Below are 26,562 nucleotides of genomic sequence, written 5' to 3'. Positions count from 1 at the left end.
GAGTACAAGAAAAGCTAATTGGATATCGCCTTACAGCTGGTCTCCGAACACACAACTGTAGAACAGAACCTGTAATTGAAAGTACAGGTATACTGTTTAGGGGTCAACGATCCCCCAAAACTTTAAGATACAATATGGTTGCTACTGAAAGCAACTCGAGGGTTGAATCAATGTGAAAAGTGATGGCGATCCAGGAAGAATCAGAGACAGAGTTAAATAACTTTGGAATGGCAATGTGATACCACGTGTGCATGTATCTTTATTTAATAATAATAATTGCTCATTGTCACAAGTAGGCTTCAATGAAGTTACTGTGGAAAAACCCCTAGTCACCACACTCCGCACCTGTTCGGGGAGGTCGGTACGGGAATTGAACCCGCGCTGCTGGTCTTGTTCTGCATTACAAGCCAGCTGTTTAGCCGCCCTTGACAGCTTGAATTACATTGATAATCAAAGTGAAATATTGTCCTCGGTTGGATTACTTGGGAAATGCATCAGTTTAAAAAAAACATTATTGGTCTCCAAGGGAATTGTAACAATAGCGAAGTATTAAACAGATTAAAAAATCAGTATTAATTCATTGAAACAGGCTAAAGTTCATCCTTATGGATCGAATGTAAACATAAATGTCATGTCCAAGCCATGTGCTAATTACTGGTTATAAGAGTGGTAGAAACTATATGGCATCAAACCACTGGGCAGTAGCTGATATAACCATGAAACCCGATCCTACCCTCAAGTGAAATTCACACAACGGAAATTCCAGAAGGAACTGCTGGGTGGCAATTAGAAGTTGAATTGAGGGAGGGCATGCGGCGCAGTGGATAGCACTGGGACTGCGGCGCTGAGGACCCGGGTTCCAATCCCGGCCCTGGGTCACTGTCCCTGTGGAGTTTGCACATTCTCTCCATTTCTACGTGGGTTTCACCCCCACAACCTAAAGATGTGCAGGTTAGGTGGATTGGCCATACTAAATTGCCCCTTAATTGGGAAAAAAATAATTGGGTACTCTAAATTTATTTAAAAAAATAATTGAGACCAATTTTACCCTCCCTTGCACAAAATTGTCACTGCCAATTAAAACAACCATGTTCTGACATATCACTCAATATTTGAGGATCAAAATCTGTTATTTCTGTAATTTTGTTATTCACTGCTAGTTTTGACACGGGTAACTGCCCTTGGCCTTTTAAGATTCCAGTATATATGGCGGGGGGGGGGGGGGGGGAAGAAGAGAGAGAGAGAGAGAGAGAGAGAGAACTGCGGACTGAAGTTGGTGGTATACTGATAATATCATAGGACTAGTAATCTTGAGGCCCAGCCCAATGCTCCGGGACAGGGGTTCACAACATCTGGTGGAATTTGAATTCAATTCATAAAGTCTGGAATTAAAAGCTTGTCTCGGTAATGGTGGAAGAGGTTTGGAGGATCCAAAATAAACAGCAATTACTTTACAGAATGGGGAAATTAAATGTCATATACTCTTTAAATATTATCTTCTTTAGGTGGCACGGTGGCACAGTGGTTAGCACTACTGTCTCAGGGCACCGAGGACCCGGGTTCAGTCCCGGCCCATGTGGACTTTGCGCATTCTCCCCGTGTCTGCGTGGGTCTCACCCCCACAACCCAAAGATGTGCAGGGTAGGTGGATTGGCCATGCTAAATCTCCCCTTAATTGGAAAAAAATTAACTGGGTACTCTAAATTTTAAAAAAATTACCTGTTTAAAAAAATTATTTAAATTTCCCCCCCAATTCAGAGTGCACACATGGTTATTCCTTTCTAGATTTTTTTTTGAACCACCTACTGGTCTCCTAATGCAAAGAGGAAAAGTCTAAGCAGTGTTGTTTTGGATTTCTAATTCTCAACAGATATTGATGAAGACTGTTTCAGACTGTCGAGGATTGTCAGTTATAGGCATACTGTAGAGATGCAAATCATGGCTGTCATTTTGGAGTCTGTACAACATTACCCTGTATCAAAAGAAATAATGATAATTTTGATGCTATTATGGTTCAATTCCTTTTCTGGTTTTATTGCAATCCAGGTACATATCCTACCTTTCCTTTTGCATGAACATGACGCGCACATGTCAGAGCTTATTGGGGCTAAGTGGGGGAAATGCACTTACCACTTGTGAACAACAGCAAAACTAGACGCAATCCATAGGAGATAGTCACCAAGAAATAAAACAGGAAATTCCGTCACTAAGAAATCAAACAGGAAAATTCAGAAGAAACTTTTCTACCCAAAGAGTGATGACAATGTGGAACTTGCTACCACAGTGAATGATTGAGGTGAATTACATAAGCATATTTAAGAGGAAACTAGATAAGCATGAGGAAAGGGAACAGAGGGTTGTGTGCCAGATAAGGAAAGATGGGAGAACGCTTGGGAGTGGAGCACCAATGTTGGAATGGAGTGGTTGAGCCACATGGCCTGGTTCTGTGCTGTATATTCTATGTAACTGGCTAAGTATTAAGAAATAATATCAAGTAAACCAAACGTTTCCTGGAACCCAATGTTACAGTTTTCTGCATCGGTGTCCCATTCGGGACCTCAAAATTGGGGAAAACTGAATAGTTGGGAAGGGAGTTAACATAGAAGGTTCTTCTAGATTTCTGAAACACATTTAAAAGAAAGAAAGCCATTTTCAGTACCAACTACAATGTTGCATAATGTCCTATCAAATGTTCACAAATAATTTATTAACTGACTGTTCCCAGTTTAAACTCTGATACAGTATCTCCAAAAACCATTGGTATGCAGAAAATCTTTCTTCATGGTTATCCTTGTAACTAGAGTACTGAAAGTCTAGGCTCTTAAATGGGACACCCAAGTTAAATTTCGGTTTATGCAAGGAGTTAATTCATCTGGAAAAAAATAAGGGAAATGGGAAACTTAGCGCAAGAGCCATCACTTGCTCGATTACCAAAGTACAACGTTAGCAGGTTCCCCAAGAAGTGACGCTGAGCATGATTAATCCACTCATTTAATGCTGGCTTAGATTGGTTACTGAGCTCTGTAGGGTGGTTAGGTGCATTTTCTTTTACTTTTGATTTTCTAAACACTTTTATAGAATTTTCAACACTTATTAAAGAAGATAGAAAAAATCCATAGGATTTGGATATGAACTACAGAAGCAAAATATCACAGAATTGTTACAGCGCTGAAGCAGACCATTCGGCCCATCGTGTCTGCAAAACATAAATAAAAGGTAGACAAAGCCGGTAGCACCAGCTAATTGTTGGTCCATCACGAACAACCCCACAAAACAAGCTGGGCACAATTTAAAAATGAGCACAAATCTCATTCAAATGGATGGAATTTCTATACATTTTGAAACCTCTATTTCTAAAGCCATTTTGAGTTTCCACACAAACTTTCCATCACATACCAAATCTGTACATAAAGAAAATTATAAACCTAATACTTATAGCCCAAATATAAACATGTCAACATCCTGTGGGTCCATTTAATAGAAACTCAGAATATACTTTTTACACAATATATTTAATGCTGAATTTAACTGCTATTGACAGTTCAGATTTCTTAGTCAAATATCTGGTCACTAATCCAGAGCAGGAAACAAAAAAAGTAAGAAAACTGTTTCAAATCAAATATATAATATGTGAAATTCTGCAGTTTTTCTTAAAATAAATATACTTTATATAAAAGTCTTGGTACATTGAAGTGTTTTCACTCCCTTTCTGTAGTTTCCTGGCAGATGTATCTTGATTTGGTCACATGATATAAGTACCATCTTTTAAAAATTTCACAGATTCCATTTGCTGTGTTATAGTGAGGATGTCCTGGAAACCTGTACTTAGACCCGACATATGCTGGAAGTAAGACTCCTTCTCCACCTGAACGGACAAGTTGTTTACACCAACATCTTTTAATGCAGCGGTCACCTGATTGGAAACACAAACAAAGAAATGATACGATCCACAAATGCAGATTACAGTTTTTAATCAAGGTTCTTGCTATACTGTTGGTATTTACTTCAAAAAATTCTCAAAATGAACATTTATATTTTAGGCCACTTCTATTATCCAGGAAAAGTGAAGGGATGTTACATATTTATTCTCAGGGTATGGGTGATTATGAAGGTGGCAATGACACGTCTGAAGATAAGGTTTGGAAGGGTGGGGGAAAGAGAGAGAGAGAAAAGGAGGGTCATGGAAAAGTAAGGGGAAAAGTGGGGTGCAAAATGGGAGGAGCAGTGGAAAGGAGGGTGTTTGGCGGGGTGGGGGGGTGGGGGGAGAGGGAGAGAGAGAGACATTTGGTAAGGTTTGGCGGAAAGACAGTGGGATTGGACAGACCAAAGGAGGGAAAGACCAAAGAGGGGGAAGAGCAGAAAGAGATGTAGAAGATAATACAAAGGTGTTTTAAAGGAACTGCGCAAGATTATAGATTCATTTGCTGGGAGGCTGGCATGTGTTGAAGCTGGTGTGGTTGAATGTGTCCTGGAAGAAATGCTTATTTGTCGGTAGTGATACTGGTTATACTTGGGGATGTGCATTCTGTCTGATAGTTGCTTAAAGAGACAAGTTAGCCCTGGTCATGTGGTATAATTAACCTGGTGATGCTCGTCTTGTAGAAGTTTAGAATGCATTCACCTGGGACAGGTTGTCCTTTGTTTGATTGCCTTTTGAGTCTTATTCAACCAATGATTTGATTCCAAGAGAGCCTGCTGCACATCTTCCCAACTCAGTTGGAGCATAATTACTTTTCCCTCTCCAAAACGTCACTTGGAACTGTAACAGCTTCAATGTGTCATTGTACTCTGTAACTACCATGTAACAAAACTTCACAAGATGCTTTGTAAAAAGTGAATGATTTTTCAAATGAATGCTTTATGCACTAAACAAGTGGAATCTAATACCTAAGAGGGTACTGGGGCCGTTAGTATGCATTTGACAGGGTGGGACCAACCAGATGGGCTGCAGTTTTAACTTTTTTTTGGGGAAAAAAAAGAGTCCTCTACTTGCTCATGTCCCTATTCATTCTAGATATTAGCATAATATGGCACATGTTTATATACCCTGTATAAGTTATTGGATATGTCATTAGATTAACAAGTTCATATTTATGTAAGAGTAGGTCTGTGAAAGTAGCAGCAAACTTAAATAGTTAATATTAAGCTTTATATTTAAAACATGAAAATTAAAAACATGAAAGTAGAAATGTAAAAGCACAAATCAACACTGTACCTGCTGTACAATTCGCTGTTCCACAACATCTGGCATGACTTGAACATGCAGCGTTCCTGCTATTACACTGGCCGAGTGGCGCCAGAAATGAGGATCTCGATAAGATAGAACACCCTCAATCTTCTGGACCTGAAATCATTTTGTAACCATTCAGAAAACAATTTTACTTATTTCTTTTAAATAGATTCAGATACTTCATAAATTTCAAAACTTTTGAATATACTACAAAAATTGACACATAAGGTGTCACATAAGCATGAACACATGACACATAAGCCATTTGACCCATCTTATCTGTAGATTCACCACTAGAACAATTTCAAACCCATTACGTTTCCCTGCTTTTCCCATAGCCTTGCATCTATTTCAAATATTTATCAACATTTTTCTGAATGTTGCACTGCATTTTGCCTCAATTACTCTCTGGAAAAAGATTCATAGAACATAGAACATAGAACAATACAGCGCAGTACAGGCCCTTCGGCCCACGATGTTGCACCAAAACAAAAGCCATCTAACCTACACTATGCCATTATCATCCATATGTTTATCCAATAAACTTTTAAATGCCCTCAATGTTGGCGAGTTCACTACTGTAGCAGGTAGGGCATTCCACGGCCTCACTACTCTTTGCGTAAAGAACCTACCTCTGACCCCTGTCCTATATCTATTACTCCTCAGTTTAAAGTTATGTCCCCTCGTGCCAGCCATATCCATCCGCGGGAGAAGGCTCTCACTGTCCACCCTATCCAACCCCCTGATCATTTTGTATGCCTCTATTAAGTCTCCTCTTAACCTTCTTCTCTCCAACGAAAACAACCTCAAGTCCATCAGCCTTTCCTCATAAGATTTTCCCTCCATACCAGGCAACATCCTGGTAAATCTCCTCTGCACCCGCTCCAAAGCCTCCACGTCCTTCCTATAATGTGGTGACCAGAACTGTACGCAATACTCCAAATGCGGCCTTACCAGAGTTCTGTACAGCTGCAACATGACCTCCCGACTCCGGAACTCAATCCCTCTACCAATAAAGGCCAACACTCCATAGGCCTTCTTCACAACCCTATCAACCTGGGTGGCAACTTTCAGGGATCTATGTACATGGACACCTAGATCCCTCTGCTCATCCACACTTTCAAGAACTTTACCATTAGCCAAATATTCCGCATTCCTGTTATTCCTTCCAAAGTGAATCACCTCACACTTCTCTACATTAAACTCCATTTGCCACCTCTCAGCCCAGCTCTGCAGCTTATCTATATCCCTCTGTAACCTGCTACATCCTTCCACACTATCGACAACACCACCGACTTTAGTATCGTCTGCAAATTTACTCACCCACCCTTCTGCGCCTTCCTCTAGGTCATTGATAAAAATGACAAACAGCAACGGCCCCAGAACAGATCCTTGTGGTACTCCACTTGTGACTGTACTCCATTCTGAACATTTCCCATCAACCACCACCCTCTGTCTTCTTTCAGCTAGCCAATTTCTGATCCACATCTCTAAATCACCCTCAATCCCCAGCCTCCGTATTTTTTGCAATAGCCTACCGTGGGGAACCTTATCAAACGCTTTGCTGAAATCCATATACACCACATCAACTGCTCTACCCTCGTCTACCTGTTCAGTCACCTTCTCAAAGAACTCAATAAGGTTTGTGAGGCATGACCTACCCTTCACAAAGCCATGCTGACTATCCCTGATCATATTATTCCTATCTAGATGATTATAAATCTTGTCTCTTATAATCCCCTCCAAGACTTTACCCACTACAGACGTGAGGCTCACCGGTCTATAGTTGCCGGGGTTGTCTCTGCTCCCCTTTTTGAACAAAGGGACCACATTTGCTGTCCTCCAGTCCTCTGGCACTATTCCTGTAGCCAATGATGACATAAAAATCAAAGCCAAAGGTCCAGCAATCTCTTCCCTGGCCTCCCAGAGAATCCTAGGATAAATCCCATCAGGTCCCGGGGACTTACCTATTTTCAGCCTGTCCAGAATTGCCAACACCTCTTCCCTACGTACCTCAATGCCATCTATTCTATTAGCCTGGGGCTCAGCATTCTCCTCCACAACATTATCTTTTTCTTGAGTGAATACTGACGAAAAATATTCATTTAGTATCTCGCCTATCTCTTCAGACTCCACAAACAATTTCCCATCCCTGTCCTTGACTGGTCCTACTCTTTCCCTAGTCATTCGCTTATTCCTGACATACCTATAGAAAGCTTTTGGGTTTTCCTTGATCCTTCCTGCCAAATACTTCTCATGTCCCCTCCTTGCTCGTCTTAGCTCTCTCTTTAGATCCTTCCTCGCTACCTTGTAACTATCCATCGCCCCAACCAAAACTTCACACTTCATCTTCACATAGGCCTCCTTCTTCCTCTTAACACGAGATTCCACTTCCTTGGTAAACCACGGTTCCCTCGCTCGACGCCTTCCTCCCTGTCTGACCGGTACATACTTATCAAGAACACGCAGTAGCTGATCCTTGAACAAGCCCCACTTATCCAGTGTGCCCAACACTTGCAGCCTACTTCTCCACCTTATCCCCCCCAAGTCACGTCTAATGGCATCATAATTGCCCTTCCCTCAGCTATAACTCTTGCCCTGCGGTGTATACTTATCCCTTTCCATCATTAACGTAACGTTCCAACAACTTCTACACTTTATTGTCTATGTTCTCATGTTTTATTGCATGCTTCATGTTTTGTTAAATGCTACTTTTGCACCATCAAGAAATTTTCATAACGGCTGTTTGCATTGACATAGCTCCTTTATTGTAGTACAAGTCAAAGCAGTGCATTGTACTAAAGAAAATGAACGTTTACTGTTATTATTATAAAATTATAAATGCCTTAATAAAAGGTTGAAAAAAAAAAATGAACGTTGAACCAAAGGCCACGTTATGAGAGGTAATAATAATAATCTTTTATTGTCACAAGTAGGCTTACATTAACACTGCAATGAAGCCACTGTAAAAATCCCCTAGTCGCCACACTCCGGTGAGTGTTCGGGTACACGGAGGGAGAATTCAGAATGTCCAATTCACATAACAAGGACGTCTTTCGGGACATGTGGGAGGAAACCGGAGCACCCGGAGGAAACCCACGCAGACACAGAGAGAAAGTGCAGACTCCGCACAGACAGCGACTCAAGCTGGGAATCGAACCGGGGTCCCTTGTGCTGTGAGGCAACAGTGCTAACCACTGTGTTACCAATAAAGGCAGGTTGAGGAAGCTATCTTTTCTTCTTTCCTGGGGTGTGGGTGTCATTGGCAGGGCGAGCATATGTTACCCATCCCTAAATGCCCTCGAACTGAGTGGCTTATTAGGCCATTTCAGAGGGCAATTCAGAGTCAACCGCATTTCTATGGACCTGGAGTCACATGTAGGCCAGACCAGGTGAGGATGGCAGATTTCCTTCCCTAAAGGATATTAGTGAACCAGATGGGTTTTTACAACAGATTGATGATAGTTCCTGGCTGAAATTAGATTTTGAATTTCCTGAATTTAAATTCCACCAGCTGCCATTTGAACCAATTTCTCTGCAGCTTTTGCCTAGGCCTCTGGATTATTAGCCCAGTGATATCACCACTATCTCACCACAAATATTATATATTAATACTTATATTCTCAAAGAAAAATGATGGGTCCATTAGTGGTAACCATTATGATGTATTTAGAAGCATTTTGCGAAATGAGAACAATTACAAGCTAAAGTCAAAAATTAAATAGAAGAATATTTCTTCGGTATCAACTTACCGAGGACTGTTGTCTAGTGCAATAAATACTGACTCAGTAAAAGCATTCAAAAGAAAATTAGATCAATTTTTGATTCAGTAGTGTACAGGAATTTGGGTTTGAAAATAAATAAATGGCCAGTTTAAGTTCTGAATCAACACTTGGATGATTGAACAGCTTACAGCGGCCAAATAATTTCTTCCTGGTTTCATATATCCAATTATGAAAATGTGAAAAATTAATAACAGTCCAATAACAAGACTGCCTACAGTTTCCTTTACAAAAATCTCTACATGCAGTAGAACACGGCTGTGTAATTTGGCAACACTACTTCATTATTATATGAAGTTATACTGAAGTACCCTGTAATCACTTTTCAATGTCACATTAACGTGTATGTCATTCTATGGAAAAAATATCAAAAGTTTCCTGTAATTGGATGCTCGGATGTAAACAGTTTCTGACCTTATTCAGGGCACTACTGAGTTGTTTCTCATGCTCTGGTGGGGTCCGTAGCAGTAGCAATTGACAAGCATCTTTCATAAGTGGGATGACACTCAGAAATATTAACACAGCGATAAAGAGAGAGCAAATAGGATCAGCAATCAGCCATCCGAATTGACGAATTAGAAGAGATGAGATGATCACTCCAATACTGCCTAGTGTATCTGCCAGTACATGCAAAAATACTCCTGCAAAAGAAAATGTACTTTTAGAAAGGAATGCACAGGAGTGGAAAAGACCACTGAAGTCTACTTAGATGGCCTGATGTCTGTCCCTCTATTAAAAGTTTGTGTTGTTATTTGACGGTTTTCAATTCTCTGATACAAATAGCCCCATTGTTGTTGATGGCAGACCGTTCCATATGCTCATCACTGGCTGCACAAGTCAAAACCATTTTTTTCACCCTTCCCCATCTAAGTTTATGATTATGTCCTTTTGTTATAGAATATCTGACCTGTTAAACACTTAGATGTTTAGCGTATACAGGTTAAATCAAAAGGCTTGCATCTCTCATGACTTCAGGATGTTGCAAAGTATCTTTACTGCCAATGAAGCACTTTGAAATCTAGTCAATTTGCACACAGCAAGGTTGCCCATAAACAGCATTGTGATAAAAGACCAGATAAGCTGTTTCCGTGAAGCTGGTTGAACAATGAACATTGGCCAGAATACAGGGAGAACTCCCATACTCTTCTTTGAAGTAGTGTCATGGAATCTTATGTCCACCTGATAGGGCAGACGAGACCTCAGATTAATCTTTCATCCAAAGGATGGTGTCTTCAACAATGCAGTACTCCCTCAGTCCTACACTGGAGCATCAGTCTAGATTTTGCGCTCAAGCCTCTGCAGTCTGACTTGAACCCGCAACCTTCTGACAGATCCACAGCTGATACCGTAAAATTCAATGATCAGTGACATCATCAAGCAATCCTGAAATTATGGCATCCTACATGTAAAAAAAAAAATACCTCTCATTGGATTAGCCAATGAGTTTTAGTGCACTCAGAAAACAGTCAATAACGTAAAGAGAGAAGAGAGCTAGAGAAAAGGAGATAAAGGGAGGTAATAATAACTTGTAACGGTAGTAATATCATCCTCTAGATACAAGTCCAAAGCACTTCAAACACAATTAATTACGTGTGAAGCAGTCAATGCTTGTAGTCAAAAAAAGTGAACTCTTCAGCAAGGTGATAAAAAGCACACTTTTACATTCTGGTAACTTGTAGATTTTCTTTGAAGGGATAAACTCCCTCAAAGAGATTTCGAATTTTATACTGGACTCTTTTCCAATAGGTGGTAACTGTCTTCTCATTGCATGCAATCAGCCCTCCTCACGAGGGAGCCTAGAGTCAGACTAACTGCCTATCAAAATAGCTAGATCTTTGTTACAGAATAACTCAAAGCATGCTCTGTTGGACATAAAGGCAGTGGTAGAAATACACTACTATATTCACAGTGGAAAAAGTTGTAATGACTTGAAATTATCTTTAGAGTACAAAACTGAACCTATTGGACAACCATATGTCTTTGTTTAAGCTGAAATACCGGATAAAAGAAAAAAATGGCATGGGGTGCGGCATGAAAGTGGGATCACGGCTGTGTGGTTCCTGGAGAGAAATGCCAGCAAACGTGCTGTTTATGCCTAAATTATTTCTATTTGTATGGTTATCTTCAGCAGAAACTTCCATTGTACTAATGCTTTACCTCTCATATTAGCATTCATTCCACCTCCTGAAGATCCATGGGAGTGCCCATGATTGTGGCTGTGACTATGGCCGTGTCCTCCATGTCCATGGTCACTATGCGAATGCCCGTGTCCATGCCCATGGCTGTGGCCATGCTCCTGTGAAGAACAGTTGCTTCGAGAACTGCCATGGGAATGTGCGTGGCTAAAGGCACAGATACCAATCAGGTTCACTATCAAACCCCCAATGGAGACTGGCTGTATAAGATTAAGATACAATGGAATAAACAGTTCATTGCAATATTAGAATTAATACTTGTTTTAATCTACAATGAAAAACATCAACTTCTGGAATAATTCTGCTTTACACTGAAATTGATTACGAATTAAATACAACTTCAATTATTGAAGTAAAATTACAAAATTATTCATGTTTTTCTCAAGCTAGTTTATTCACTAAAACACCAAGAATATAAACACAACACATACATCCAAGAACAATTAAGAAAAACTCACGGTTAACATTTCTGTGTCTATGTCTGGAGGATCAAAGACTCTGGCCACAGACTCGATGAAAACAAAAAATGCTATAACCATCAGGAAAAGTCCATTTATAAATCCAGACAGAATTTCAAGACGTCCATATCTGCAGAGAAGAGAGGGGAAAAGTAAAAATTTGATTTGTGAAATCACCAACAAGATTAACAAGTATTCTAATTACAATTACAGTAGCTTCATGACATATCTCAACTCATAATACTCTTATTTTGAAATAGCAATTTGAAACCAGTTTTTAGAGAAGGTACATAGCAAGGGAAGTATGCTTTGGCAAAACCTGGGGTGGGCTTCACCCGTCCCCCAGCTTCAATTTTCTTGGTGGCATGCCGTTCCTGACAGCAGGATTCTCTCTTCACACTGCTTGCCAATGGGATTTCCCATTGAAGCCATCCCATGCCGCTGGGAAACCCGCAGGTGGGGGCACGCTCCTGGAAATCCCAACAGCCGGAGACTTCCGGCCCTTATTGCAGCACACTTATCAATAAATCGACATCTGGCCACTCATCTCTGCTATTTGTGGGAACCTGACGCTTGTGAAATAAAATGCCGCATTTATCTAACATACAACCAATAATTGCATCTCAAGAGTGCTCATTCCACATGGGATGTTTTCAGAACGGAGAGGTGTCCATTTGTTGCACTTGTGGGCACTGAAAATGCTTTTTTTCTTTTAACTTTGAAAACAGTACCACTCTTTTCTCCGATGGGCACATATATAAATTGAGAAAATTCAATATTAGGAAAACTAACCCATAAGAGTAAATTCGAGTTGCCTTCCATCTGGTCATTAGGGCTGCAAAAAGGCCCAAGACTAGCGCTGAGCAGTCAAACAACATGTGGAAACCATCAGAGATAAGGCCAAGGCTGTTGGTCCACACACCATAGAACAATTCCACAAATGTAAAGGCCTAAAACACAAAGAAAATGGCTACTCAATGCATTGGTTGTTCAGATCCAGCTCAACATTGAAAAGAATTGCTCATTCTATGCATTGCAATCATTATTTTCATACAAATAAAAAACCTTACATATGTGGAATAACAAATATGCCAAGTAAATGATCAAATAATACCACAAAAAAATGCATAGGATGTACCAAGGTACAACCCCTGGAGGGTGGTCTCCTGAACATCATCGCAAAGATATTTTAAAAAATAAATTCAATGTACCCAATACTTTTTTTTTCCCAATTAAGGGGTAATTTAGCGTGGCAAATCCACCGACCATGCACATCTTTTGGGTTGTGTGGGCGAGACCCACACAGACACGGGGACAATATGAAAACTGCACACGGACAGTGATCCGGTGCCAGGATCAAACCCAGGTCTTCGGCACCGTGAGGCAGCAGCGCTAACCACTGCGCCACCGTGCTGCCCGCATCATAGCAAAGATAGCTGACTTTCAGTTCCAACATGCACTGCCTACACATCTACATTGGCCTCAAGTGCTCCTCCTGAAAAAGATTTCCACCTGATTCCTATTGAGTTCTTTGATGAGGTGACAAAGGCAGTAGATGAGGGTAGTGCTGTATATTTGGACTTTCAGAAAGATACAGTGCCACATGGCAGTTTGGTTAGCAAATTAGAAATGTTTGGGGTTGTTGGGTCCTTGGCAGCATGGATTAGAAGTTGTCTCAGAGAGGGGCGCATGTGGCGCACTGGTTAGCACTGGGACTGCGGCGCTGAGGACCCGGGTTCGAATCCCGGCCCTGGGTCACTGTCCGTGTGGAGTTTGCACATTCTCCCCATGTCTGCGTGGGTTTCACCCCCACAACCCAAAGATGTGCAGGTAGGTGGATTGGCCACGCTAAATTGCTCCTTAATTGGAAAAAATATATAATTGGGTACTCTAAATTAAAAAAAAAAGATGGTTTATAAATAGGGGTTATAAATATTCCTTGGGTTTATAAATAGAAGCATAGGGTATGCTACACTTCTACAAATCATTGGTCAGACCACATTTGGAATAATGTGTTCAGTTCTGGACACCTTACTTATGGAAGGACGTTAAAACCCTCGAGAGAGTGCAAAGGCAATTTGCTAGAATGATACCAGGATTGAGGAATTTTAGATACAAGGAAAGATTAGAGAAATTGGGCTTGTTCTCCTTCCAGCATAAAGATGGTGCCATGGTGGCTCAGTGGTTAGAACAGTTGCATCACAAAGCCAGGGAACCCTTGGTTCAATTCCAGCCTTGGGTCACTGTCTGTGTGGAGTTTGTACATTCTCCCAGTGTCTGCGTGGGTTTCCTCCGGGTGCACCGGTTTCCTGCCACAGTCCAAAGATGTGCAGATTAGGCGAACTGGCCATGCTAAATTGCCCCTTCGTGTCCAGGGATGTGCAGGTTAGGTTATACAGGGTTATGGGAATAGGGCGGGGTGGGCATGGGTAGACTCGACGGCCAAACGGTCTCTTTGTGCACTGCAGGGTTGGGCAATAAATGCCTGCCCAGCCAGCGACGCGCACATACCATGAACAAATAAAAACGTCAGTGACTAGGGGTCACAATTTCAAGATGGTCAGCAAGAGAGCTGGGAATGATACGAGGAGAACCCTCTTAAGAGTTGTATGGAATTTGGAATGCGCTGCCTGGGACAGTGGTGGAGGTGGATTCCATAGGCAGTTTCAAAAGAGAGCTGGATATATATTTGAAAGTGATGAATTTAGAGAGATACGGAGATAGCACTGGGGTACGGGGCTAGCTAGGTAGCTCTTTCGGGAGCCGGTGCAGAGAAGATGGGCCGAATGACCACCTTAAGTGCTATAAAATTCTATGACTCCTTGATGCCAAGCTTGGTTAAATTCTGCCATGATGTCAAGGGCAGTCACTTTCACCTCTCCTTGAGTTCAGCTTTGTCCATGTTTGGACCAAGGCAGCATTGAGGCTAGGAGCTGAGTGGCCCTGGTGCAATGAATGGCAATATTATTTCACAACATTAAATTTAAAAGAGCAAAGTCAATTTACGACCAAGGTTCTGTAACCCAAGCAAGATTGTGGCTCATGCATTAGTATATAGTATAGGGGCTGTTTAGCACAGGGCTAAATCGCTGGCTTTGAAAGCAGACTAAGGCAGGCCAGCAGCACGGTTCAATTCCCGTACCAGCCTCCCCGAACAGGCGCCGGAACGTGGCGACTAGGGGCTTTTCACAGTAACTTCATTTGAAGCCTACTTGTGACAATAAGCGATTTTCATTTCATTTTTCAGTATCTTCGTCAAAACTCCATCATGACATTTCCTTGTTCAGAAATGTTAAAATGCTTTGTCATTTCAAGCATTAAAAATAAAATATGTAAACATGAGATACTCACGAGGTTAAGGCAGAGAAAGTAGAAGATCTGTCTTGAGTCATACTCTTCCAAGATTTGTTTCAAAGATTCTTTGATAAACCTGGGCACTGACTGAGACGTATGCTGTAGGGCATCACCCATAAAGTTATACAGTGGGGTACCTTCAGGTGAGTAACCAACTAGAGTACCCTTTTGGCCTTTCTTAGAAGGTGAGGATAAGATGATGGCAGCTAGAGAGAGAGAGAAACAAAAGTGAGTATGTATTCAAAGTTTTGACGGTTTGCATATTTGTCCCTTTTTTCAATTTCTCTAACATTTAATGTTCCTATTTCTGTAAGGATCATTGAACATTGATAAAGGTATTCATAGAAACTTAGAAAATAGGAGTAGGCCATTTTTTCCTTCGAGTCTGCTCCGCTAATGTGGCAGGGGGATGGGAACCAGATTAGGAAGTTAGAGGTCAGTAAAGAGGCAGCAACTAAAGCCAGTAAGGGACTAGATAATAAACTCAATGTGACTAAGGGGAAGAGTAGACAGGGAAGAGATGATGAACGCAAAGGGACAGGTGGTCTGAGGTGCATTTGTTTCAATGCGAGAAGTGTAGCAGGTAAGGCAGGTGAACCTAGGGCTTGGATTAGTACCTGGGGATATGATATTATTGGTATTACTGAGACTTGGTTGAGGGAAGGGCAAGACTGGCAACTAAATATCCCAGGGTATGGATGCTTCCGGAGGGATAGAGAGGGAGGTAAAAGGGGTGGAGGAGTTGCATTATTGGTCAGAGATGATATCACAGCTGTGATTAAGGAGGACACAATGGAGGATTCGAGCACTGAGGCAATATGGGTAGAGCTAAGAAATAGGAAGGGTGCAGTAACATTGTTGGGATTTTACTACAGGCCTCACAAAAGCGAGCGTGAAGTAGAGGTACAAATATGTAGACAGATGATAGAAACTGTAGTAGCAATAGGGTGGATGTGATGGGAGATTTTAACTTCCCCAACATTGAATGGGACTCATGTAGTGTTGGAGGCGTAGATGGAGCAGAATTTCTAAGGAGCATCCAGGAGAGTTTTTAAGACCAGTATGTAAATAGTCCAACTCGGGAAGGGGCCAAACTAGACCTGTTATTGGGGAATGATCCCGGCCAGGTGGTTGAAGTTTCAGTCGGTGATTACTTTGGAAATAGCGATCACAATTCTGTAAGTTTTAGAATACTCATGGACAAAGACGAGAGTGGTCCTAAACGAAGAGTGCCAAATTGGGGAAAGGCCAAGTATAACAAAATTCGGCAGGAGCTAGGGAATGTGGATTGGGAGCAGCTGTTTAAGGGTAAATCCACATTTGAAATGTGGGAGTCTTTTAAGGAAAGGTTGATTAGAGTGCAGGACAGACATGTCCCTGTGAAAATGAGGGATAGAAATGGCAAGATTAGGGAACCATGGATGACGGGTGGAATTGTGAGACTAGCTAAGATGAAAAAGGAAGCATACATAAGATCTAGGTGACTTAAAACTGATGAAGCTTTGGAGGAATGCCGGGAAAGTAGGACAAATCTCAAACGCGCAATAAAGAGGACTAAAAGGGTCATGAAATATCTTTGGCTAACAGGGTTAAGGAAAATCCCAAAGCTTTTTATTCATATATAAGGAGCAAGAGGGTAACTAGAGAAAAGATTGGCCCACTCAAAGACAAAAGAGGGAATTTATGCGTGGAGTCAGAGGAAATGGGTGAGATTCTTAATGAGTACTTTGCATCGGTATTCACCAAGGCGAGGGACATGACGGTTGATGAGGCTAGGGATGGATGTTTAAATACTCTCGGTCAAGTCGGCATAAGGAAGGGGGAAGTTTTGGGTATTCTAAAAGGCATTCAGGTGGACAAGTCCCCAGGTCCAGATGGGATCTATCCCAGGTTACTGAGGGAAGCGAGGGACAAAATAGCTGGGGCCTTAACAGATATCTTTGCAGCATCCTTGAGCACGGGTGAGGTCCCGGAGGACTGGAGAATTGCTAATGTTGTCCCTTTGTTTAAGAAGGGTAGCAGGGATAATCCAGGGAATTATAGACCTGTGAGCTTGACGTCAGTGGTAGGCAAACTGTTGGAGAAGATACTGAGCGACAGGATCTATTCACATTTGGAAGAAAATAGACTTATCAGTGATAGGCAGCATGGTTTTGTGCAGGGAAGGTCATGTCTTACAAACCTAATAGAATTCTTTGAGGAAGTGACAAAGTTAATTGATGAGGGAAGGGCTGTAGATGTCATATACATGGACTTCAGTAAGGCGTTTGATAAAGTTCCCCATGGCAAGTTGATGGAAAAAGTGAAGTCGTATGGGGTTCAGGGTGTACTAGCTAGATGGATAAAGAACTGGCTGAGCAACAGGAGACAGAAAGTAGTGGTGGAAGGGAGTGTCTCAAATGGAGAAAGGTGACTAGTGGTGTTCCACAGGGATCCGTGCTCGGACCACTGTTGTTTGTGATATACATAAATGATCTGGACGAAGGTATAGGTGGTCTGATTAGCAAGTTTGCAGATGATACTAAGATTGGTGGAGTTGCAGTTAGCGCGGATGACTGTTAGAGAATACAGCAAAATATAGATAGATTGGAGAGTTTGGCAGAGAAATGGCAGATGGAGTTCAATCCAGGCAAATGCGAGATGATGCATTTTGGAAGATCTATTTCAAGAGTGGACTATACGGTCAATGGAAGAGTCCTGGGGAAAATTGATGTACAGAGAGATCTGGGAGTTCAGGTCCATTGTACCCTGAAGGTGGCAACGCAGGTCGATAAGAGTGGTCAAGAAGGCATACAACATGCTTGCTTTCATCGGACAGGGTATTGAGTACAAGAGTCGGCAGGTCATGTCACAGTTGTATAGGACTTTGGTTCGGCCACATTTGGAATACTGCGTGCAGTTCTGGTCGCCACATTACCAGAAGGATGTGGATGCTTTAGAGAGGGTGCAGAGGAGGTTCACCAGGATGTTGCCTGGTATGGAGGGTGCTAGCTATGAGGAAAGGTTAGGATTGTTTTCGTTGGAAAGACGGAGGTTGAGGGGGGACCTGATTGAGGTCTACAAAATTATGAGGGGTATGGACAGGGTGGATAGCAACAAGCTTTTTCCAAGAGTGGGGGTGTCAATTACAAGGGGTCACGATTTCAAGGTGAGAGGGAGAAAGTTTAAGGGAGATGTGCGTGGAAAGTTTTTTACGCAGAGGATGATGGGTGCCTGGAACGCTTTGCCAGCGGAGGTGGTAGAGGCGGGCACGATAGCATCATTTAAGATGCATCTAGACAGATATATGAACGGGCAGGGAACAGAGGGAAGTAGATCCTAGGAAAATAGAAGACAGGTTTAGATAAAGGATCTGGATCGATGCAGGCTGGGAGGGCCGAAGGGCCTGTTCCTGTGCTGTAATTTTCTTTGTTCTTTGCTACTCATTATGATCATGGCTGATCATCAAGTTCAATACCCTGATCTTGCCTTCCCCCCTATCCCTTGATCGCTTTAGCCAAGAGCTATAACTAATTCCTTCTTGAAATTACACAACATTTTGGCCTCAACTTCTTTCTGTGGTAGCGAATTCCAGATTCCCCACTCTCTGGGTGAAGAAATTTCTCCTCACCTCAGTCCTAAAAGGTTTACCGTTTATCCTCAAACTATGATCCCTCGTTCTGGACTCCCCCACCATCGTGAACATTCTTTCTGAACCTACCCTGTTTGAATTTTGTAAGTTTCAATGAGATCCCCTCTCACTCCTCTAAACTCCAACGAGTATAATCCTAACCTCAAATGACAGTCCTGCCATCCCAGGAATCAGCCTGGTAAATCTTTGTTGCACTCCTCCATAGCAAGAACATCCTTCCTCAGATAAGGACACCAAAACTGCACACAATACTCCAGATGTGGCCTCACCAATATCCTATACAATTGCAGTAAAACATCTCTATTACTATACTCAAACCCTCTTGCTACGAAGGCCAACATTTCATTTGCCTTAACTGCCTGCTGTACCTATACGCTTACTTTCTGCGACAGATGCACGAGGGCACCAAGGACTCGCTGAATATCCACCTCTTTCAATTTACACCCATTCAAATAATAATCTGCCTTCCTATTTTTGCTACCGAAGCAGATAATCTCACATTTATCCAACTTGTACAGCATTTGCCATGCATGTGCCCTCTCACTCAGTCTGTCCAAATCCCGCTGAAGCGTCTCTGTATCCTCTTCACAGCTCACCCGTCCACCCAACTTTGTATCAGCTGCAAATTTGGAGACAATACATTTAGTTCCCTTGTCCAAATCATTAATTTATAATGTGAACAGTCGGGATCCTAGCACAGATCCCTGCGGTACCCTAGCACAGATCCCTGCGGTACCCCACTAGTCACTGCCTGCCACTCAGAAAAAGACCCATTTAGTCCAACTTTTTGCTTCCTATCTGCTATCCAGCTTTCCATCCATTCAACAAAAGTCTTAGAACGCTTCAAAAACAATTACTTAGATGAGCAGCACGGTAGCATTGTGGATAGCACAATTGCTTCACAGCTCCAGGGTCCCAGGTTCGATTCCGGCTTGGGTGACTGTCTGTGCGGAGTCTGCACGTCCTCCCAGTGTGTGCGTGGGTTTCCTCCGGGTGCTCCGGTTTCCTCCCACAGTCCAAAGATGTGCAGTTAGGTGGATTGGGCATGATAAATTGCCCTTAGTGTCCAAAATTGCCCTTAGTGTTGGGTGGAGTTACTGGGTTATGGGGATAGAGTGTGGAGGTGTTGACCTTGGGTAGGGTGCTCTTTCCAAGAGCTGGTGCAGACTCGATGGGCCGAATGGCCTCCTTCTGCACTGTAAATTCTATAATCTATGAGTATTCCATAAACAATATGACCAACAAATCTACTTTTTGGAGAGTGCTGTTTGAGCGAGGAATATGGTCAGGAATTCTGCATCGGAAGATAGCTATATTTGATTTTACGTGCTAATGCACAAGAACCATTTTACAGAAGTGACATGCCTGAAATTCACGAATTTTCCCTAGTGAAAAATCTTTTTGTTCAGTTATACAAATGGCTGCGCTCAAAGGAAAAATTAACAGGTCATATTAGCTAACTTATATCTAACTAATGGCTTTTGTGCAGGTATCCCTTAAAACATTAATCGACTCAATCCCCTTTGCAACTTTAAAAATGTGGAGAACATTTACAAATTGGGGATATTATTCAATGGAATTCAGAAGGGTAAAGATGATCTAATAACATTGTACAGAATTAGAAGGACATTGAAAAGGATAAACAGTTAATGATTGTTTCCACTGGTGCAATATTAAGATAGTGAGGACACAGTTCAAGGATGCTTACTGGAAGATAAAGGGGTAAGTTATAAGAAATGGTTTCACACAGGAGCTGAAAGGACATGAAATGCAACATGGTTATCAAGGCAGGGAACATACCAGCATTCTAAAGGAAATTGACTAAGTATTGAGAAAGGAAATGTAAAGGAACAACAAGGAAAGGGAAGGAAAATAAATTAGAATGAATACCTAAAACACAGCAACGGCACAACAATAAGCCGAATAGCCTCATTCTTTGCCAAATTTATGATTTCTTAAAACAAGAATACTCACCTAGTATGAAGAAAATGGCACTAACTACCACTCCACCTGACAATACATGTTCCGTGCTGTGTTGCAGGGTTTGTTTGTTGATTACACGTAGCTGGTCAGTTATTGGATGGGTCCAGAAGTTAGCTAGCAGTAAGGCTCCAGAAAAGACCAGAACTGAACCATATTGTGCACACTTTGGAGCTTCCATTTTGGCTGAGCATATGGATTCCACATAGAAGTCCAATATCAATACGCAGAATATGACAGTCCCAAATGGCATGATAAGGGAAGACGAGGACTCTATTTTACTCTATAATACAAAAAAGGTATCTAATAAGGGAAGTTTCATTATTTATGTTGCTATAATATGTCAATGTTCTAGTTATTATTCACTGTAAATTTCAATGGTACCATGCTACACAGAACTCATTATTATTCACATCACTAGAATAGTCAGTTTAATTAACAGAAATTAATGTATTTGCATTCTGAGGAAAGGACTCTCAAGAACAACGCAGCCATTACTTTAGCACACAGGCATTTAAAACCAGTGAACAACCCAAATACACAATATTAATGGCATTTCTTAATAGGATTGATGGGTATGAAAATATTAGATGCAATTTTAATTTGAGGTGTTGAGTGTAGCAACCTTTTAACTTGCAGTTGTTGCAAAACATAAGAAAATACAGGGTGTACTTTAGTTCATTTGCCCAGTTTAAACATTGGCACCTGGCAAATGTTCACTCGCATAAATATCTGTTCCATCTTTTGTTAAACTGTCTACACTGTCACTTGGATAGTCTACTCTCCAGAACAACATGTATTATGTGTGGCATATGGGTTTTGGCAGCAGTGGGAAGGTTTGGCAGCAGTGGGAAGGATGGGCAGAAGCAGATGATGCTGTGAAGGATTAAATAAGTGGTAATGGTAATTTTATAAAATAACGGGTTTAAAGCTCAGCCCCAAGTTGAACAGGACACCAAGGTGACAGACATCTGGCTAGCCTGTTTAAAACTATAAGCGACAGGGAGGAAAGCTTATGGTGTGATGCTCGATCAATAACTCCAAAAGAGAGATTGGAGACAATTGTAGGCTTTATTGGACTAGATGTTTCCCCCAGCAACGCAGGTACAGAATGCAGCTGCGAGGGAGACACAGACTTTTATACTCCGCCTTACTGGACGGAACCAGCAGGCAGGCTTCACCAATGATATTGCTGTCTCAGGTACCTCCCACACCAATAGTCTTAGAGCATCAACCTGGGTACCGTAATACCCCTAATACCGACTACCACGTTCACCCCCTGTTAAAAGAAGAGTCCGGCGGGGGTGGTGGTCTCGCGTTATACAGTGGCAGAGGTTGAGGTTATGGTGGTACCCGGTATACATTAGTACAGTGTTTTGCCTCGTTACATGTCGCAACTATTTACAGTATTTATTTACATTCAAAATGAAGCAATTAGTCGGTCGGGGGCCCTGGTCGTTCTCTGCGATCGTTGCAGTTTCAGCGGTGATGCAAGGGCCGGCTCGGGCATCCGTGGCTCCGGGAGCGTGGCTTCGGCAGCTTCATCACCCCTAGATGGGACCAGCGGGAGAACCGATCCCACCTGGGAAGGGGGCGGCTGGGGTTGGTGGTGGGGACCCAGGTCCCATAGGGAGACCGTTTCCTGTCGGCTGTCGGGGTATGCCACATAGGCGTATGGAGGGTTAGCGTGAAGGAGGTGGACCCTCTCGACCAATGGGTCCGACTTGTGCGCCCGCACATGTTTGCGGAGCAGGATGGGTCCAGGAGCTGCCAGCCAGGTTGGGAGCAAGGTCCCGGAGGAGGATTTCCTAGGGAAGACAAGGAGGCGTTCGTGAGGTGTCTGGTTGGTCGTGGTACACAGCAGTGATCGGATGGAGTGGAGAGCATCCGGAAGGACCTCCTGCCAGCGGGAGACTGGGAGATTCCTGGACTATAGGGCCAGTAGGACGGTCTTCCAGACCGTTCCGTTCTCCCTCTCTACCTGTCCGTTTTGGCAGATTTGGCAGTTCCTGGTGGCGGTCCTGACCTCCTCGATGGAGTAGGGCAGGTTGCGGGTCTTAATGAAATGAAAGAATCGAGTGACCCCCGGGTGGCAGGGTCCTCGTGGAGGGCCCGGAGTCGGTCTACTTGTGCGTGGCACATGTGCCGCGGGATAGGGCATCAGGAGGCTCGTTTAGCTTCCCGGGACGATACAAGATCTCATAGTTGTAGGTGGAGAGCTCGATCCTCCACCGTAAGATCTTATCGTTCTTTATCTTGCCCCGGTGTGCATTATCGAACATGAAAGCAACCGACCGTTGGTCAGTGAGGAGAGTGAATCTCCTGCCGGCCAGGTAATGCCGCCAGTGCCGCACAGCTTCTACTCTGGCCTGGGCCCCCTTTTCAACTGAGGAATGGCGGATTTCTGAAGCGTGGAGGGTGCGTGAGAAGGCGGCCATGGGTCTGCCCGCTTGGTTGAGGGTGGCCGCCAGAGCTACGTTGGACGCATCGCTCTCGACTTGGAAGGGAAGGGATTCATCGATTGCATGCATCGTGGCCTTTGCAATGTCGGCTTTGATGCGGCTGAAGGCCTGGCGGGCCTCTGCCGACAGGGGAAAAAAACGTGGATTGAATTAGTGGGCGGGCCTTGTCCGCATAGTTGGGGACCCACTAGGCATAATATGAAAAAAATCCCAGGCAGCGTTTCAGGGCCTTGGAGCAGCAGGGGAGGGGAAACTCCATGAGGGGATGCATGCGTTTGGGATCTGGGCCTATAACTCCATCACGCACTACGTAGCCGAAGATGGCTGGACGGTCGGCGCTGAACACGCATTTGTCCTTGTTGTAGGTTAGATTAAGGATTTTTACGGTATGGAGGAATTTTCAGAGGTTGGTGTTGTGGTCTTGCTGGTCGTGGCCGCAGATGGTGACGTTATCGAGGTACGGAAAAGTGGCCCGCAAACCGTACCGGTCAACCATTCGGTCCATCTCCCGTTGGAAGACCGAGACTCCATTTGTGACACTGAAGGGAACCCTTAGGAAGTGGTAGAGCCGCCCATCTGCTTCGAATGCAGTGTATTTGCAGTTGCTAGGGAGGATGGGGAGCTGGAGGTAGGCAGATTTTAGATCCACCGTGGAAAAGACCTTGTATTGTGCAATCTGATTGACCAGATCAGATATGTGGAGGAGAGGGTACGCGTCGCGCTGCGTATACCTGTTGATGGTCTGACTATAATCGATGACCATCCTATGCTTTTCCCCGGTCTTTACAACCATTACTTGAGCTCTCCAGGGACTGTTGCAAGCCTCAATAATACCTTCCTTCAGTAACCGCTGGACTTCCGACCGAATGAAGGTCCGGTCCTGAGCACTGTACCGTCTGCTCCTGGTGGCGTCGGGTTTGCAATCCGGGGTGAGGTTCGCAAAAAGGGAAGGCGGGCCGACCTTGAGGGTCACGAGGCTGCAGACAGTGAGGGGGGTATAGGGCCGCCGAATTTAAAAGTTAAACTCTGGAGGTTACATTGGAAATCTAACCCTAGGAGCGTAGCAGCTCAGAGGTGAGGGAGGACTTAGAGGCGGAAATTTTTAATTCCTTTCCTTGGACCGTGAGGTTCGCTACGCAGAACCGTTTGATCACTACAGAGTGAGACCCAGAGGCCAGGGAGATTTTTTGATTAACTGGGTGGATGGGAAGAGAACAGTGCCTTACCGTGTTGGGGTGTATGAAGTTCTCTGTGCTCCGGAGTCGATCAGGCAGGATGTTTTGTGCCCATTGATGAGCACGGTCGTCGCCTTGATCGAGAGCGTTCAGGGCCGAGACTGGTCCAGGGTCACCGAGGCAAGTCGTGGCAAAAGTTGGTGGTTTTCCTCGGGCGATGTGTGGTCATCCGAATCGGGGTCCTGAGATTCCAGCCAAGATGGCGGCACCCAATGGTCGCACATGGCTGGGGGTGCACAAGATGGCGGCGCCCATCCGTCGCACGTGGTCCCTGGGGAACAAGATGGGGGAACAAGATGGCGGCGCCGGGGGCCCGCACGTGGCTCTGGAACAGGAAGATGGGGGCACCCACTGGCCGCACTTGGCTCGTGGAGAGAGTTGGGGTGGCGGTCCCGGTTCGCCCCCGGAAACCGCGGCGACCGCCCGGGCTTGGCATACCGCCACGAAATGGCCCTTTTTGCCGCACCCTTTGCAGGTGGAGGAGCAGGCCGGGCAGCGCTGCCGGGGGTGCTTGGCTTGCCCGCAAAAATAGCAGCGGGGCCCCCTGGGGTTGACTGGTAGTCGCGCAGCACAAGCTTGTGGGGGGATAGGGGATGAATCGGAGTCGGCCGCGGGGGGGGGTTCCACGCTGCCCAAGGGGCTGCCGCGCGGTCGGGGACGTTCGCGCGGGCGTTTCGGGCGGCCACATCCAGGGAGCTAGCAAGGGTCCGTGCCTCCTTGAGGCCTAGTGTCTCTTTTTCTAGCAGCCGCTGGCGGATTTGGGAGGACAGCATACCTGCAACGAATGCGTCCCGGATCAAACGTTCTTTGTGGTCGCTGGCTGAAACTTGCGGGCAGTCACAGTTCCTACCTAACACCAGGAGCGCACGGTAGAATTCCTCCAGCGAGTCCCCGGGGATTTGTCACCTCATCGCTAGCAGATGTTGGGCGTAGACCTGGTTTACTGGGCGAATATAGTGTCCTTTCAGCAGGGTGATTGTGGCCTCGAAACCGTCCACATCCTCGATGAGGGTGTAGATCTCTGGGCTCACCCTCGAGTGGAGAACTTGCAGTTTCTGGTCCTCCGTAGGTGTAGTCGTGGCCGTCCTGAGGTACCCTTTGAAGCACGCCAGTCAGTATTTGAAGGTTGCCGCTGAGTTTGCCGCGTGGGGGCTGAGTTGCAGACACTCCGGCTTGATTAGGAGATCCATTCTTTGAAATCTAGTCCCATAAATTGATGCTCGATCAATAACTCCAGAAGCGAGATTGGATGACAATTGAAGGCTTTATTGGACTAGATGTTTCCCCCAGCAGCGCAGGTACAGAATGCAGCTGCTAGGGAGACACAGGCTCTTATACTCCGCCTTACTGGGCGGAACCAGCAGGCAGGCTTCACCAATGATATTGCTGTCTCAGGTACCTCCCACACCAATGGTCTTACAGCATCAACCTGGGTACCGTCATACCCCTAATACAGACTACCACATGGTGCAGAATAAAAATGATTATCAACGTTTTAAGTCATGGCAGCTTGTTGTGTATAATTTGTCAATAGTGAACAAACTGTTTTACGCAAACTGGTAAAATCATCCACAGCTGCAACAGCACTAAATGTATTACCTCCGTAGTTGCAGTCAATATGACTACCCATGGAAACAATAACACTGCTGAAGTTAGCGTAGATAATGTGTGCAGGCGTTTAGCTCCACCGACATCCACAGACAGCTTTCTGGAGGCTGTATGAAAGCCAATTTTGAAACACAATGATATCACCAGTAATAATACCCCACCCTGAAAGAGACAATATGGAAGTTAATGAGATGGTGAATGTCCATCAACACTGTTCTTTCAAAAGGAAATGCATTTTTCAAATAAAATCTCACTGGCTCAATTTGTATGTTTCTGCTTTAGAAACAAATGATCTACAACTACCTTTTAAAATGCCTTTGGAAGAGTAAGAGACAGATTGGACTTGAAAGGTCAGCTCGGTTTCTCCCACAATGTAAATCTCAGCTTTGAGGAACCAGTTAACTGGTATGTATGGGAAACGATTTTGGGTTAATCCAGTGCTTCTCCTGAATGGGATAGTGTCTGGATGGGTTGTTCCAGACACAGGAAGAGCAATGGCGCAAATCTGAATACCATCATTCCATCAATTGTTTACAAAACTATTTTGCCTCAACAGGATTTTTCTGCCAGAGAGCTAGTTATTTAAACAGCTGGAAAGAACTACAGATACTCTTCACCAGATTTATT

At 43.8% G+C, this 26,562-nt stretch overlaps 1 protein-coding gene across 1 annotated transcript in view; it reads right to left on the bottom strand.

The window, feature by feature from the left end:
• Positions 1-239: 239 nt before the first annotated feature.
• The window catches only part of slc30a5 (solute carrier family 30 member 5), a 65,074-nt gene continuing 38,751 nt past the window's right edge, over positions 240-26,562 (bottom strand). The window contains exons 8-16 of the mRNA XM_072515969.1: positions 25,927-26,097; positions 20,625-20,913; positions 15,017-15,225; positions 12,458-12,615; positions 11,666-11,795; positions 11,170-11,407; positions 9,427-9,653; positions 5,216-5,344; positions 240-3,913 (exon numbers count right to left, since the gene is read on the bottom strand). Of these exons, the coding sequence (XP_072372070.1) occupies positions 3,743-3,913; positions 5,216-5,344; positions 9,427-9,653; positions 11,170-11,407; positions 11,666-11,795; positions 12,458-12,615; positions 15,017-15,225; positions 20,625-20,913; positions 25,927-26,097 (1,722 nt within the window). The 3' untranslated portion in view covers positions 240-3,742. The remainder of the gene's footprint in view (positions 3,914-5,215; positions 5,345-9,426; positions 9,654-11,169; positions 11,408-11,665; positions 11,796-12,457; positions 12,616-15,016; positions 15,226-20,624; positions 20,914-25,926; positions 26,098-26,562) is intronic.

The sequence above is a fragment of the Scyliorhinus torazame genome, chromosome 9 (genome assembly GCF_047496885.1).
Source record: "Scyliorhinus torazame isolate Kashiwa2021f chromosome 9, sScyTor2.1, whole genome shotgun sequence".
In the NCBI taxonomy this organism is placed as follows: domain Eukaryota; kingdom Metazoa; phylum Chordata; class Chondrichthyes; order Carcharhiniformes; family Scyliorhinidae; genus Scyliorhinus; species Scyliorhinus torazame.
This window is presented reverse-complemented; position numbering and strand designations above follow the sequence as displayed.